Below are 15,022 nucleotides of genomic sequence, written 5' to 3' on the forward strand. Positions count from 1 at the left end.
CTTCAGGAGGGTAAAACGGAACGCTGTGCTGGATCCCAATGGCCTCGTATCACTAGCAGTCAAGATGATAGGCATCTTATCTGCATGGCTGTAACGGATCGTGCAGCCACGTCTCGATCCCTAAGTCAACAGATAGGGACGTTTGCAAGACAACAACCATCTGCACGAACAATTCAACGATGTTTGCAGTAGCATGGACTATCAGCTCGGAGACCATGGCTGCGGTTACCCTTGACACTGCATCACAGACAGGAGTGCCTGAGATGGTGTACTCAACGACGAACCTGGGTGCACGAATGGCAAAACATCATTTTTTCGGATGGATCCAGGTTCTGTTTACAGCATCATGATGGTCGCATCCGTGATCGTGGTGAACACACATTGGAAAGTGTATTTGTCATTGCCATACTGGCGTATCGCACAGCGTGATGGTATGGGGTGCCATTGGTTACACGTCTCGGTCACCTCTTGTTCGCATTGACGGCACTTAGAACAGTGGACGGTACATTTCAGATGTGTTACGACCCGTGGCTCTACCCTTCATTCGATCCCTGCACAACCCTACTTTTCAGCAGGATAATGCACGACCGCATGTTGCAGGTCCTGTCCGGGCCTTTCTGGATACAGAAAATGTTCGACTGCTGCCCTGGTCAGCACATTCTCCAGATCTCTCATCATCATCATCATCATTTAAGACTGATTATGCCTTTCAGCATTCAGTCTGGAGCATAGTCCCCCTAATAAAATTCCTCCATGATCCCCTATTCAGTGCTAACATTGGTGCCTCTTCTGATTTTAAGCCTATTACTTCAAAATCATTTTTAACCGAATCGAGGTACCTTCTCCTTGGTCTGCCCCGACTCCTCCTACCCTCTACTGCTGAACCCATGAGTCTCTTGGGTAACCTTGCTTCTCCCATGCGTGTAACATGACCCCACCATCTAAGCCTGTTCGCCCTGACTGCTACATCTATAGAGTTCATTCCCAGTTTTTCTTTGATTTCATCATTGTGCACACCCTCCTGCCATTGTTCCCATCTACTAGTACCTGCAATCATCCTAGCTACTTTCATATCCGTAACCTCAACCTTGTTGATAAGGTAACCTGAATCCACCCAGCTTTCGCTCCCATACAACAAAGTTGGTCGAAAGATTGAATGGTGCACAGATAACTTAGTCTTGGTACTGACTTCCTTCTTGCAGAAGAGAGTAGATCGTAGCTGAGCACTCACTGCATTAGCTTTGCTACACCTCGCTTCCAGTTCTTTCACTATGTTGCCATCCTGTGAGAATATGCATCCTAAGTACTTGAAACCATCCACCTGTTCTAACTCTGTTCCTCCTATTTGGCACTCAATCCGTTGATATCTCTTTCCCACTGACATTACTTTCGTTTTGGAGATGCTAATGTTCATACTATAGTCCTTACATTTCTGATCTAGCTCTGAAATATTACTTTGCAAACTTTCAATCGAATCTGCCATCACAACTAAGTCATCGGCATATGCAAGACTGCTTATTTTGTGTTCACATACCTTAATCTCACCCAGCCAGTCTATTGTTTTCAACATATGATCCATAAATAATATGAACAACAATGGAGACAGGTTACAGCCTTGTCTTACCCCTGAAGCTACTCTGAACCATGAACTCAATTTACCGTCAACTCTAACTGCTGCCTGACTATCCATGTAAAGACCTTTAATTGCTTGCAAAAGTTTGCCTCCTATTCCATAATCTCGTAGAACAGACAATAGCTTCCTCCTAGGAACCCGGTCATATGCCTTTTCTAGATCTATAAAGCATAGATACAATTCCCTGTTCCACTCATAACACTTCTCCATTATTTGCCGTAAGCTAAAGATCTGGTCCTGACAACCTCTAAGAGGCCTAAACCCACACTGATTTTCATCCAATTGGTCCTCAACTAATACTCGCACTTTCATTTCAACAATACCTGAGAAGATTTTGCCCACAACGCTGATTAAAGAGATACCTCTGTAGTTGTTACAATCTTTTCTGTTTCCATGTTTAAAGATTGGCGTGATTACTGCTTTTGTCCAGTCTGATGGAACCTGTCCCGACTCCCAGGCCATTTCAATTATCCTGTGTAGCCATTTAAGACCTGACATTCCACTGTATTTGATGAGTTCCGACTTAATTTCATCCACCCCAGATGCTTTATTGCACTGCAATCTATTGACCATTTTCTCCACTTCCTCAAATGTGATCCTATTTCCATCATCATTCCTATCCCATTGTACCTCGAAACCTGAAACATTACTGATCGTATTTTCACCTACATTGAGCAACTCTGCAAAATATTCCCTCCATCTGGCCAAGGAATCCACAGGATTCACCAGCAGTTTTCCTGACCTGTCCAAAATACTTGTCATTTCCTTCTTACCTCCCTTTCGAAGACTGCTAATTACACTCCAGAATGGCTTTCCAGCAGCTTGGCCCAAAGTCTCCAACCTGTTTCCAAAGTCTTCCCAAGATTTCTTCTTGGATGCTGCAGTTAACTGTTTGGCTTTGTTTCTTTCTTCAACATAACTTTCTCTGTCTACCTGAGTTCTAGTATGTAGCCATTTTTGATACGCCTTCTTTTTCCTTTTACAGGCTGCCTTGACTGTGTCATTCCACCAAGCTGTTTGCTTCATCCTACCTTTACGCACTACTGTTCCAAGACATTCTTTAGCCACTTCTAGTACTGTGTCCCTGTACCTTGTCCATTCCTTTTCCAATGACTGTAGTTGACTACATTCAACTAACTGCTACCTTTCTGAGATCACTGTTATGTACTTGTGCCTGATTTCCTTATCCTGAAGTTTCTCCACTCTTATCCTCCTACATATGGACCTGACCTCCTGCACTTTCGGCCTCACAATCCCAATTTCACTGCAGATTAAATAATGATCAGTGTCATCAAAGAATCCCCTGAATACATGTGTGTCCCTCACAGCCTTCCTGAATTCCTGATCTGTTATTATATAGTCAATGACAGATCTGGTTCCCCTGCCTTCCCAAGTATACCGGTGAATGTTCTTATGTTTAAAAAAGGAGTTTGTGATTACTAAGCCCATACTGGCACAGAAATCCAAGAGTTGTTTCCCGTTCCTGTTGGCCTCCATATCCTCTCCAAATTTACCCATAACCTTTTCATAGCCTTCTGTTCGATTTCCAATCCTGGCATTAAAATCACCCATGAGCAGAACACTGTCCTTGTCCTTTACTCTAACAACTACATCACTGAGTGCCTCATAAAAACTATCCATCTTATCTTGATCTGTCCCTTCACAATGCGAATATACTGACACAATCCTAATTTTCTTGCTAGACACTGTCAAATCTATCCACATCAGTCTCCAGATCTCTCACCAATTGAAAACGTCTGGTCAATGGTGGCCGAGCAACTGGCTCGTCACAATATGCCAGTCACTACCCTTGATGAACTGTGGTATCATGTTGAAGCTGCATGGGCAGCTGTACCTGTACACACCATCCAAGCTCTGTTTGAGTCAATGCCCAAGCGTATCAAGGCCGTTATTACAGCCAGAGGTGGTCGTTCCGGGTACTGATTTCTCAGGATCTATGCACCCAAATTGCGTGAAAATGTAATCACATGTCAGTTCTAGTAAATATATTTGTTCAACGAATACCCGTTTGTCATCTGCATTTCTTCTTGGTGTAGCAATTTTAATGGCCAGTAATGTATTTACACTACAGGTTGAACAACATGACTATCATATTGACTATGGAGGAAATGTTTGTTTTAATAGAGCTAATGTAGGAATTTTACACCCACACATTTTGTAAACAATGTGTGATCTGCGAGTCAGATACAGCAGTCAACTGAAACCGAAAAGCACAGCAATAACAAATCACTAAGCTAAGCAGGCAAATCAAACACTTCCAATGTGATGTGGGCTGTGTGTCTTGTGCAGTTAGTTTTAGCATTGATGACAACTGCCTTGACCCATCTGAGGACGGCTTAAAGCTATCACAGCTAGTTAATGCTTGTCCAGTTCATGAACTCATGTATACTGTGTAGTTTGCACACATCACCTGAAGTGGTGGACTGCCAATGGAGCACACTGCAGTCGCATATACCACGTAGAGGTACAGGTACCGTATGCGCAACTGAGGTCATTTCTGAGGGTTCAGCAGTACGCTGCAGATGAAATCAGTATGTTGCATATTGAATGTTACAAACTATGTGACAATGTCTTAAAGAAACAGGCTGCTGTTTACTCATGCCTACAAGTTCAAAAACATTATTTAAAAGAAATTGTTTTATATACTGCTGAGTCATGCCTCAATATGGCATGTGTCACAGAAATTGGAAATAAAGTCATTTACATTCTAGGAATCACTTTGTCCTGCTTGATGCTGCCTAATGTGGGAGGTATGGAATTCGTCCTGCTGTGTTCACGAGGTAGCCTCCTTACTGTGCCTTGAGGCAGTCAGTTACTCATTTATGAATAACATACTACAAAAATGAGGTGTTCCTGTGCACATCATGTATTTTTCTTGCTTCTACTATTAAGTTTCTGTACACACACACACATTTATATATATATATACACTCCGTCTACAGGCCACAAGTGGCCCATCAGGACCATCCGACCACCGCGTCATCGGCAGTGGAGAACGCGGATAGGAGGGGCGTGGTGTCAGCACACCGCACTCCCGGCCATTAAGATGGTATTCTTGATCGAAGCTGCTACTATTCGGTCGAGTAGCTACTCAATTGGCAGCACGAGGCTGAATGTACCCCGAAAAATGGCAACAGCACATGGCGGCCTGGATGGTGACCCATCCAAGTGCCGGCCACGCCCGATAGCACTTAACTGTGGTGATATCACGGGAACCGGTGTATCCACTGCGGCAAGGCCGTTGCTCTGTACACATATATAGGCGATAGTTATTCATTTCTGATGGATCTGTTAGCAGTTCTGCACTGTGAAATGCAGTGGTGATGTATAAAATGGAAACAGTTGAAAAAAGCAGGAATTCCATGCTACAAAAGATGCTTATGAATCGAGGAAAAGTACAAATAAGCAAGTGAAGCATAACATATAGGAGTGCAGAAACTGACTGGTGAGCAGGAAACACTGCATATGCTGACACTATGCAGGGTCCAGCTGGTAAATCATAATACATCTTTGAATGAGCTTAATATCTACTTGCATCTTTAATGACATACTGGCACCTTCCAACGGCTAAAGCACAAATTTGAACTGGACATGGACGAGGCAAGAAATCTGTCTTTGTGCTATAAAACACATTTTATTTTCTGAATGACTATTACAGTCATGACACCAAATGTCACGTATGTGCTCATTCAGAACCAAGCTATGACGTTCTTATGCACTGAGTCTCTATTCCACATAAGTACGAGGTCTGTTCAAAAAATTATGGGACACTCTTAATTTTGCGCCAATGGTGTGTTGGAATGAAATGCGATTGGCATCCCTGCACATGCCTGTGTTCAATGTGTAACTGCCAGAAGTTTAATTGTCGGATATCTGTTAGTTATTGTTCAGTACTGTCCTAGTAGAATGTCGTGTCACACAGTCTGTGAATTTCGAGATGGCAAAGTAGGAGCAGCAATGTGTCAGCATTAAATTTTGTGTGAAATTCCAGAAAATCTGTACAGACACACACCAAATTAGGCAGGAAGTTTACGGTGATGAGTGCTTAAGCCACACTCAGCGTTACGAATGATTCACACTATTTAAAAATGGCCAGACGGAAAGTAAGGATGACCCTGATTCAGGATGCCCTTCAGCATCTATCAAAGACGCTCATGTCAGGAACATCAACGGAATTGTGCGTGCCAATTGAAGACTGACTGACAGAGAGACTGCATTAGAATGTAACATTTCAGTTGGACCATGCCAAGAAATCCCAACACAGCATCTTGGAATGAATCGCGTAGCCACCAAGTTTGTCCCATGGTTCTTGAGTCAAGCCCAGAAAGAACTTCGCCTTGCAATTTGTGAAGAGTTTTTGGATTCCACAAATGAGAAAAACATGTTCCTTAGGAGAATCATAACCGCTGGTGAGACATGGGTCTCCTGTTATGACGTTGAGAGCAAGGTTCAATCTTCACAGTGGAGTGGGAAAGATTCTCCAAGACCAAGAAAATTTTGTCAAGTCACATCAAATGTCAAACCTATGCTGACAATTTTCTTTGACTTTGAAGGATTAGTTCATCATGAATTTGTGCCATAGGGACAAACTGTTAATGAATGGTACTATCAAGACTCGTTACGACACCTGTGAGAAAATTTGAGAAGGAAATTGCCCAAAATGTGGCGAGACAATTCACGGCTCTTGCATCACGATAACACACCCACACATTCATCCCTGCTGGTGCATAACTATAGCACATAAAATGAAATCACTGAGCTTCCTCATCCACTCTACTCTCCAGACCTGGCCCCTGTGGACTTTTTATTATTTCCAAAGCTTTGTGCATTGAGCAAGAGGCATACCAAGACTGCTTCTGGAAGTGGAAACAGCATTGAGAGTAGTATATCAATTGTGGAGGAATTTCGAAGGAGACCATGTGCAAAACATAAAAGGTAAGTGCTGAAAAATTTTGTGGACAAAGTTACAGAATTTTTTGAACAGATCTTGTAGTATGCTACTTTTACTATCCTTTCTATGAAGAGCTTAAAAATTTCTGTTGACTACTTCTTTTTTTCCATTAACATTTACCCTGTCTCACAAGGGTTCTGCTGTATTCAAGTTCTGGTAATTTATTTTACTTAACTTGCCAGCCAGATGCCCTTCCAGGCACTGCAGTTGTCAGTTACCTATGGGAAAGATGTCATGTGTGCCACCTATCTGTGAATTGCGTGAACTTTGGTCTGTCTGTGAGCATATTTTAACTCTTTGTGTATTGTGTTTTTTGAAACAAAGTGGGAACCAGCCTAGCAATTCCCTGAATGATAGTGGGACCCATCTAAAAACCACACTCATGCTGGCCAGTGCCTTAACAACGGTTTGTAATCCACATTGTGGATTTGATCCGTGTCTGGCTCACCTTCAGTCTCGCAAGCTAGTGCACTGCGCATTATACTGCATGAGCAGGTAATATTTTCTGTTCACAATTGTCAAATAACGTTTAACTATTAAATTAAAGTACAAAAAAGAACTGAAATACACAGAGACAAAATAAACGTGTTTTATTATGAAATCCATGTATGTAAATAAACCAAACGATTTCACATGCCCTTGTATGTACACATAACAAAATCTTATCAACAAATGTTTCACAGAAATTGCCTTTTCAATGAGTAAATTTAGGCATACTTCAAATATTTACACGGTTCTCTGTAGAAAATTTAAGATCTACGTTGTTTGTAAATAATATAAAAAATGCAAAACAATTACTCTGACATTAGCAATAACAAAAAAGTTATAAACTTATAATGCAGCACTCATTTGTAAGTAAATAGAAAACCTGGATGTTATTGTAGACAATTCACTTTCACATACAAGATAAAATGAAAACAAACCAAGTTTCCGTATCAGCTAAATGAACTAGTGAGAGTCAGTCAGATTCTGGAGTTTACAAAAACAATACAGTTCACTTTCATGCACCACTTCACAACCACTTGTACTGATTACATAATTACCATCTGCTGCTTCCATCTCTTTCTCAACAAAACTAGGTACTGTTTGGGAAAAGTCCAAACTTCTAAGAGATTGGTACATCATTTAGGAATCTAAAGAAACTTGCTACATGAACAAAAGTCAAACATAAGAGTACACCTGTCAAAAACAGCAGTCTTCAGTACCAGAAATTAAAGATTATGAAATTTAAGATGTTGCTTTTGTCTTCAACTTCAAGCTTTAGAACAACTTTGTTCCAGCAACACTTTATTCAGTTGCAAAGGGCCCTGTTGTGACACAGACATTTTTCTTCTGCTTAAATACAAATGCTTCAATGTTATTTGCATTTCTGAGTGAACAAATGTACACACAAGCAACCACAGTTCATGGATGCACAATCATACAGTTTCATCACTGACTCAATAATCCTAGAGTCTAGAAGAAAGAAAAGAACTAAATAATACAAAGTAGAAAGAGAAACAGTACATGTAGTATCTACAAATCTTGAGACCTTATTTTAAAGAAAATAAAGCTTCTAACAATCTTCTTAAGTATTTCACATTATTTTTTTAAGACTAGGCATGTTTAAATGCGATCACAGCAGTTATCAGTCTTATAATTAATGTGCCTTAACTCTACACATCAGAATGTACAATGTTTATAACACAATACAAACTCAAATTTATACCTAATACATGTTCAGACTCAGTTTTCATTGACGTAATGGCTAGTATTCTCAATACATCACCAATGAACAAGTGGGAATGCCATTAATGTGTTTTACGTTTTCTGTTCTTTTGGATGGATGTACCTCAACCATATTTCTGGAAGAAGGTCCTTAGGATGATCTTTTGGTGCTTTTATCGTGTTTGAAGCATATGGGAGAACATAGTGAATTGTCCCTGGTGCCTTCTGATGTTCAAAATAATGCTGAAAATGAAGATGTCAACTGTACACAAGAGTTTGCAATACTTTAATGCAAATAAACTGAAACAAAGGTATAGTTGAATGCTATTCTTATGCTAAGTGATTTACTTAGCCTCATACCTGACAAGACAGAATGGCATTTATAAATAAACAACATTGCACTTACAAATAGCTTTATTTAAATTGCTCAGTATTGCAATACTTCACCTCCATAATTTATTAAGTAATGGCCTCAAAATGTATCACACATATCAGGCTTAGTATTAATATATATATATATATATATATATATATATATATAAAAACAAAGATGATGAGACTTACCAAACAAAAGCGCTGGCAGGTCGATAGACACACAAACAAACACAAATATACACACAAAATTCAAGCTTTCGCAACAAACTGTTGCCTCATCAGGAAAGAGGGAAGGAGAGGGAAAGACGAAAGGATGTGGGTTTTAAGGGAGAGGGTAAGGAGTCATTCCAATCCCGGGAGCGGAAAGACTTACCTTAGGGGGAAAAAAGGACAGGTATACACTCGCACACACACACATATCCATCCACACATACAGACACAAGTAGACATATTTAAAGACAAAGAGTTTGGGCAGAGATGTCAGTCGAGGTGGAAGAGTAGAGGCAAAGAAGTTGTTGAGAGACAGGTGAGGTATGAGTGGCGGCAACTGGAAATTAGCGGAGATTGAGGCCTGGCGGATAACGAGAAGAGAGGATATACTGAAGGGCAAGTTCCCATCTCCGGAGTTCGGATAGGTTGGTGTTGGTGGGAAGTATCCAGATAACCCGGACGGTGTAACACTGTGCCAAGATGTGCTGGCTGTGCACCAAGGCATGTTTAGCCACAGGGTGATCCTCATTACCAACAAACACTGTCTGCCTGTGTCCATTCATGCGAATGGACAGTTTGTTGCTGGTCATTCCCACATAGAATGCATCACAGTGTAGGCAGGTCAGTTGGTAAATCACGTGGGTGCTTTCACACGTGGCTCTGCCTTTGATCGTGTACACCTTCCGGGTTACAGGACTGGAGTAGGAGGTGGTGGGAGGGTGCATGGGACAGGTTTTGCACCGGGGGCGGTTACAAGGATAGGAGCCAGAGGGTAGGGAAGGTGGTTTGGGGATTTCATAGGGATGAACTAACAGGTTACGAAGGTTAGGTGGACGGCGGAAAGACACTCTTGGCGGAGTGGGGAGGATTTCATGAAGGATGGATCTCATTTCAGGGCAGGATTTGAGGAAGTCGTATCCCTGCTGGAGAGCCACATTCAGAGTCTGGTCCAGTCCCGGAAAGTATCCTGTCACAAGTGGGGCACTTTTGTGGTTCTTCTGTGGGGGATTCTGGGTTTGAGGGGATGAGGAAGTGGCTCTGGTTATTTGCTTCTGTACCAGGCCGGGAGGGTAGTTGCGGGATGCGAAAGCTGTTGTCAGGTTGTTGGTGTAATGTTTCAGGGATTCCGGACTGGAGCAGATTCGTTTGCCACGAAGACCTAGGCTGTAGGGAAGGGACCGTTTGATGTGGAATGGGTGGCAGCTGTCATAATGGAGGTACTGTTGCTTGTTGGTGGGTTTGATGTGGACGGACGTGTGAAGTTGGCCATTGGACAGGTGGAGGTCAACGTCAAGGAAAGTGGCATGGGATTTGGAGTAGGACCAGGTGAATCTGATGGAACCAAAGGAGTTGAGGTTGGAGAGGAAATTCTGGAGTTCTTCTTCACTGTGAGTCCAGATCATGAAGATGTCATCAATAAATCTGTACCAAACTTTGGGTTGGCAGACCTGGGTAACCAAGAAGGCTTCCTCTAAGCGACCCATGAATAGGTTGGCGTACGAGGGGGCCATCCTGGTACCCATGGCTGTTCCCTTTAATTGTTGGTATGTCTGGCCTTCAAAAGTGAAGAAGTTGTGAGTCAGGATGAAGCTGGCTAAGGTAATGAGGAAAGAGGTTTTAGGTAGGGTGGCAGGTGATCGGCGTGAAAGGAAATGCTCCATCGCAGCGAGGCCCTGGACGTGCGGAATATTTGTGTATAAGGAAGTGGCATCAATGGTAACAAGGATGGTTTCCGGGGGTAACAGATTGGGTAAGGATTCCAGGCGTTCAAGGAAGTGGTTGGTGTCTTTGATGAAGGATGGGAGACTGCATTTTTTCTTCCGCTACTGCTATAAAATCCACCGTTTCTAGTTCACAAACAGTTCCTTTCAGCTATTAAACAACCTTTTCGGCTAGTTTTAATAACTTTTGCTTTATTTCGATTTCCGTTTTTTCACATCACCGATCATTTTTAGCCGCTTCCCACAGGTTTTAACGTTATTATTTCTCCACCAGACAATTGTTAGCCTCATTTCCATAATCTGCCACCACCATACCACTACTTCTAATACATCCTCACGTAGTTTTTTCGAAATTTTCCCGAATTTCTCCACCCTTTAACGTGTTTTGGCGGCAACACAACCACCTAACCTTTATGCACATCGTTTTCTACCACACTATTTCACCACAGGATCAACATAACCCTGCTCCAACCAACCCCTTTTCTCCTCTTTTCACACCAGATCTCCATTTGCTTTCTACTTCACCTTTATCTCTCCCCACATATTTTTATATTCATTTTCATTTCAGCCTCACGTTACACTTTCGACCTTCTAGTACCATGTCACCCGCACAACACCCCCACAACGACCCCATTAAGTTTTATTTACATTCCGTCCGCAGACATGCCTTCGCCCTAGCCAGATTACGCTCCCATATTCTATTTTCTCAGGCTTGTCTGACATTTGGCATTACCCCCAAAGGCCTCACACTTAAAGTTCCCATCTCTGGCTGCAACCCTTCCTTCCATCAGTCCCTATACCAGTTCCAAACTGAACAATCCATTGCCCTCACCCACCTAATCCTTCACCTATACATCAACTCAGCCCATGAACACACCCGTCAACTCCTATCCTTAATAAAAGTCCTTAATCTTTCCTCTCCCACATCCACACCGGCTGTTCAGAGCATCCTCCTACAGGCCAACCGTAAATTAGAACAGCATGCCACCCTCCACCTCAAAAAACTATCCAATCTCCTGGTTTCCCACCTCCGGAAAGGCAACTCACTCACCCTTCACAACCTTTCCAGCAAACCTCAACCACCTCTCATTGCACACAAACCCAGTCTCTCCCATCTACTCAATCTCCCACTTCCAGCTCCACTCCCTCCAAAACCTCAAAATTCCTTTCAACACAATCTGGAACCACAACACCCTAATTCAGTAGTTAACCTTTCCTCCAAACCTCTCTCCCAATCCGAAACCTCTGTCCTATCCAAAGGCCTCACCTTCAGCCCCACTCCCAGATTCAACCAAACAGCCCTCGTCAAAGATTTACTGTCCTACACCCGTACTCTCTGCTGGAAATATCACTTTGCCACGAAGAAAAATGATCCTAATCCTACTCCTAATGATCCAACTCCCCAAGACACCATCCAAATTGAACCCTGCCTGGAACAGTTCCGTCCTCCGTCCTTCTTAAAAAACCTTAATCCTACACCCAACATCACCACTGCTGAAGCCCAGGCTATCCGTGATCTGAAGGCTGACCGATCCATCGTCATTCTTCCGGCGGACAAGGGTTCCACGACCGTGGTACTTGATCGTCGGGAGTATGTGGCTGAGGGACTGCGTCAGCTTTCAGACAACACCACATACAAAGTTTGCCAAGGTAACCCCATTCCCGATGTCCAGGCGGAGCTTCAAGGAATCCTCAGAACCTTAGGCCCCCTGCAAAACCTTTCACCTGACTCCATCAACCTCCTGACCCCACCGACACCCCGCACCCCAACCTTCTACCTTCTTCCTAAAATCCACAAACCCAATCATCCCGGCCGCCCCATTGTAGCTGGTTACCAAGCCCCCACAGAACGTATCTCTGCCTACGTAGATCAACACCTTCAACCCATTACATGCAGTCTCCCATCCTTCATCAAAGACACCAACCACTTCCTTGAACGCCTGGAATCCTTACCCAATCTGTTACCCCCGGAAACCATCCTTGTTACCATTGATGCCACTTCCTTATACACAAATATTCCGCACGTCCAGGGCCTCGCTGCGATGGAGCATTTCCTTTCACGCCGATCACCTGCCACCCTACCTAAAACCTCTTTCCTCATTACCTTAGCCAGCTTCATCCTGACTCACAACTTCTTCACTTTTGAAGGCCAGACATACCAACAATTAAAGGGAACAGCCATGGGTACCAGGATGGCCCCCTCGTACGCCAACCTATTCATGGGTCGCTTAGAGGAAGCCTTCTTGGTTACCCAGGTCTGCCAACCCAAAGTTTGGTACAGATTTATTGATGACATCTTCATGATCTGGACTCACAGTGAAGAAGAACTCCAGAATTTCCTCTCCAACCTCAACTCCTTTGGTTCCATCAGATTCACCTGGTCCTACTCCAAATCCCATGCCACTTTCCTTGACGTTGACCTCCACCTGTCCAATGGCCAACTTCACACGTCCGTCCACATCAAACCCACCAACAAGCAACAGTACCTCCATTATGACAGCTGCCACCCATTCCACATCAAACGGTCCCTTCCCTACAGCCTAGGTCTTCGTGGCAAACGAATCTGCTCCAGTCCGGAATCCCTGAAACATTACACCAACAACCTGACAACAGCTTTCGCATCCCGCAACTACCCTCCCGGCCTGGTACAGAAGCAAATAACCAGAGCCACTTCCTCATCCCCTCAAACCCAGAATCCCCCACAGAAGAACCACAAAAGTGCCCCACTTGTGACAGGATACTTTCCGGGACTGGACCAGACTCTGAATGTGGCTCTCCAGCAGGGATACGACTTCCTCAAATCCTGCCCTGAAATGAGATCCATCCTTCATGAAATCCTCCCCACTCCGCCAAGAGTGTCTTTCCGCCGTCCACCTAACCTTCGTAACCTGTTAGTTCATCCCTATGAAATCCCCAAACCACCTTCCCTACCCTCTGGCTCCTATCCTTGTAACCGCCCCCGGTGCAAAACCTGTCCCATGCACCCTCCCACCACCTCCTACTCCAGTCCTGTAACCCGGAAGGTGTACACGATCAAAGGCAGAGCCACGTGTGAAAGCACCCACGTGATTTACCAACTGACCTGCCTACACTGTGATGCATTCTATGTGGGAATGACCAGCAACAAACTGTCCATTCGCATGAATGGACACAGGCAGACAGTGTTTGTTGGTAATGAGGATCACCCTGTGGCTAAACATGCCTTGGTGCACAGCCAGCACATCTTGGCACAGTGTTACACCGTCCGGGTTATCTGGATACTTCCCACCAACACCAACCTATCCGAACTCCGGAGATGGGAACTTGCCCTTCAGTATATCCTCTCTTCTCGTTATCCGCCAGGCCTCAATCTCCGCTAATTTCCAGTTGCCGCCACTCATACCTCACCTGTCTCTCAACAACTTCTTTGCCTCTACTCTTCCACCTCGACTGACATCTCTGCCCAAACTCTTTGTCTTTAAATATGTCTACTTGTGTCTGTATGTGTGGATGGATATGTGTGTGTGTGCGAGTGTATACCTGTCCTTTTTTCCCCCTAAGGTAAGTCTTTCCGCTCCCGGGATTGGAATGACTCCTTACCCTCTCCCTTAAAACCCACATCCTTTCGTCTTTCCCTCTCCTTCCCTCTTTCCTGATGAGGCAACAGTTTGTTGCGAAAGCTTGAATTTTGTGTGTATATTTGTGTTTGTTTGTGTGTCTATCGACCTGCCAGCGCTTTTGTTTGGTAAGTCTCATCATCTTTCTTTTTAGATATATTTTTTCCACGTGGAATGTTTCCCTCTGTTATATATATATATATATATCTAAAAACAAAGATGATGTGACTTACCAAATGAAAGTGCTGGCAGGTCGACAGACACACAAACGAACACAAACATACACATAAAATTCAAGCTTTCGCAACAAACTGTTGCCTCATCAGGAAAGAGGGAAGGAGAGGGAAAGACGAAAGGATGTGGGTTTTAAAGGAGAAGGTAAGGAGTCATTCCAATCCCGGGAGCGGAAAGACTTACCTTAGGGGGAAAAAAGGACGGGTATACACTCGCGCACACACACACATATCCATCCACACATATACAGACACAAGCAGACATCTCCAAGCAGACGCTTGTGAGATGTCTGCTTGTGTCTGTATATGTGTGGATGGATATGTGTGTGTCTGCGAGTGTATACCCGTCCTTTTTCCCCCTAAGGTAAGTCTTTCCGCTCCCGGGATTGGAATGACTCCTTACCTTCTCCCTTAAAACCCACATCCTTTTGTCTTTCCCTCTCTTTCCCTCTTTCCTGATGAGGCAACAGTCTTGCGAAAGCTTGAATTTTGTGTGTATATATATATATATATATATATATATATATATATATACACACACACACACACCATGAGACAACAAATAGGATGACAGA

At 43.5% G+C, this 15,022-nt stretch overlaps 1 protein-coding gene across 2 annotated transcripts in view; it reads right to left on the reverse strand.

Moving 5' to 3' along the window:
• Positions 1–7,246: 7,246 nt before the first annotated feature.
• LOC126259694 (GON-4-like protein) overlaps positions 7,247–15,022 on the reverse strand; it is a 208,485-nt gene continuing 200,709 nt past the window's right edge. The window contains exon 14 of one of the 2 annotated variants that reach the window (XM_049956656.1): positions 7,247–8,555. In XM_049956656.1, the coding sequence (XP_049812613.1) occupies positions 8,406–8,555 (150 nt within the window). In that variant the 3' untranslated portion in view covers positions 7,247–8,405. The remainder of the gene's footprint in view (positions 8,556–15,022) is intronic. The other variant, XM_049956657.1, reaches the window with a different exon arrangement.

Source organism: Schistocerca nitens, chromosome 5, assembly GCF_023898315.1.
Source record: "Schistocerca nitens isolate TAMUIC-IGC-003100 chromosome 5, iqSchNite1.1, whole genome shotgun sequence".
NCBI lineage: Eukaryota > Metazoa > Arthropoda > Insecta > Orthoptera > Acrididae > Schistocerca > Schistocerca nitens.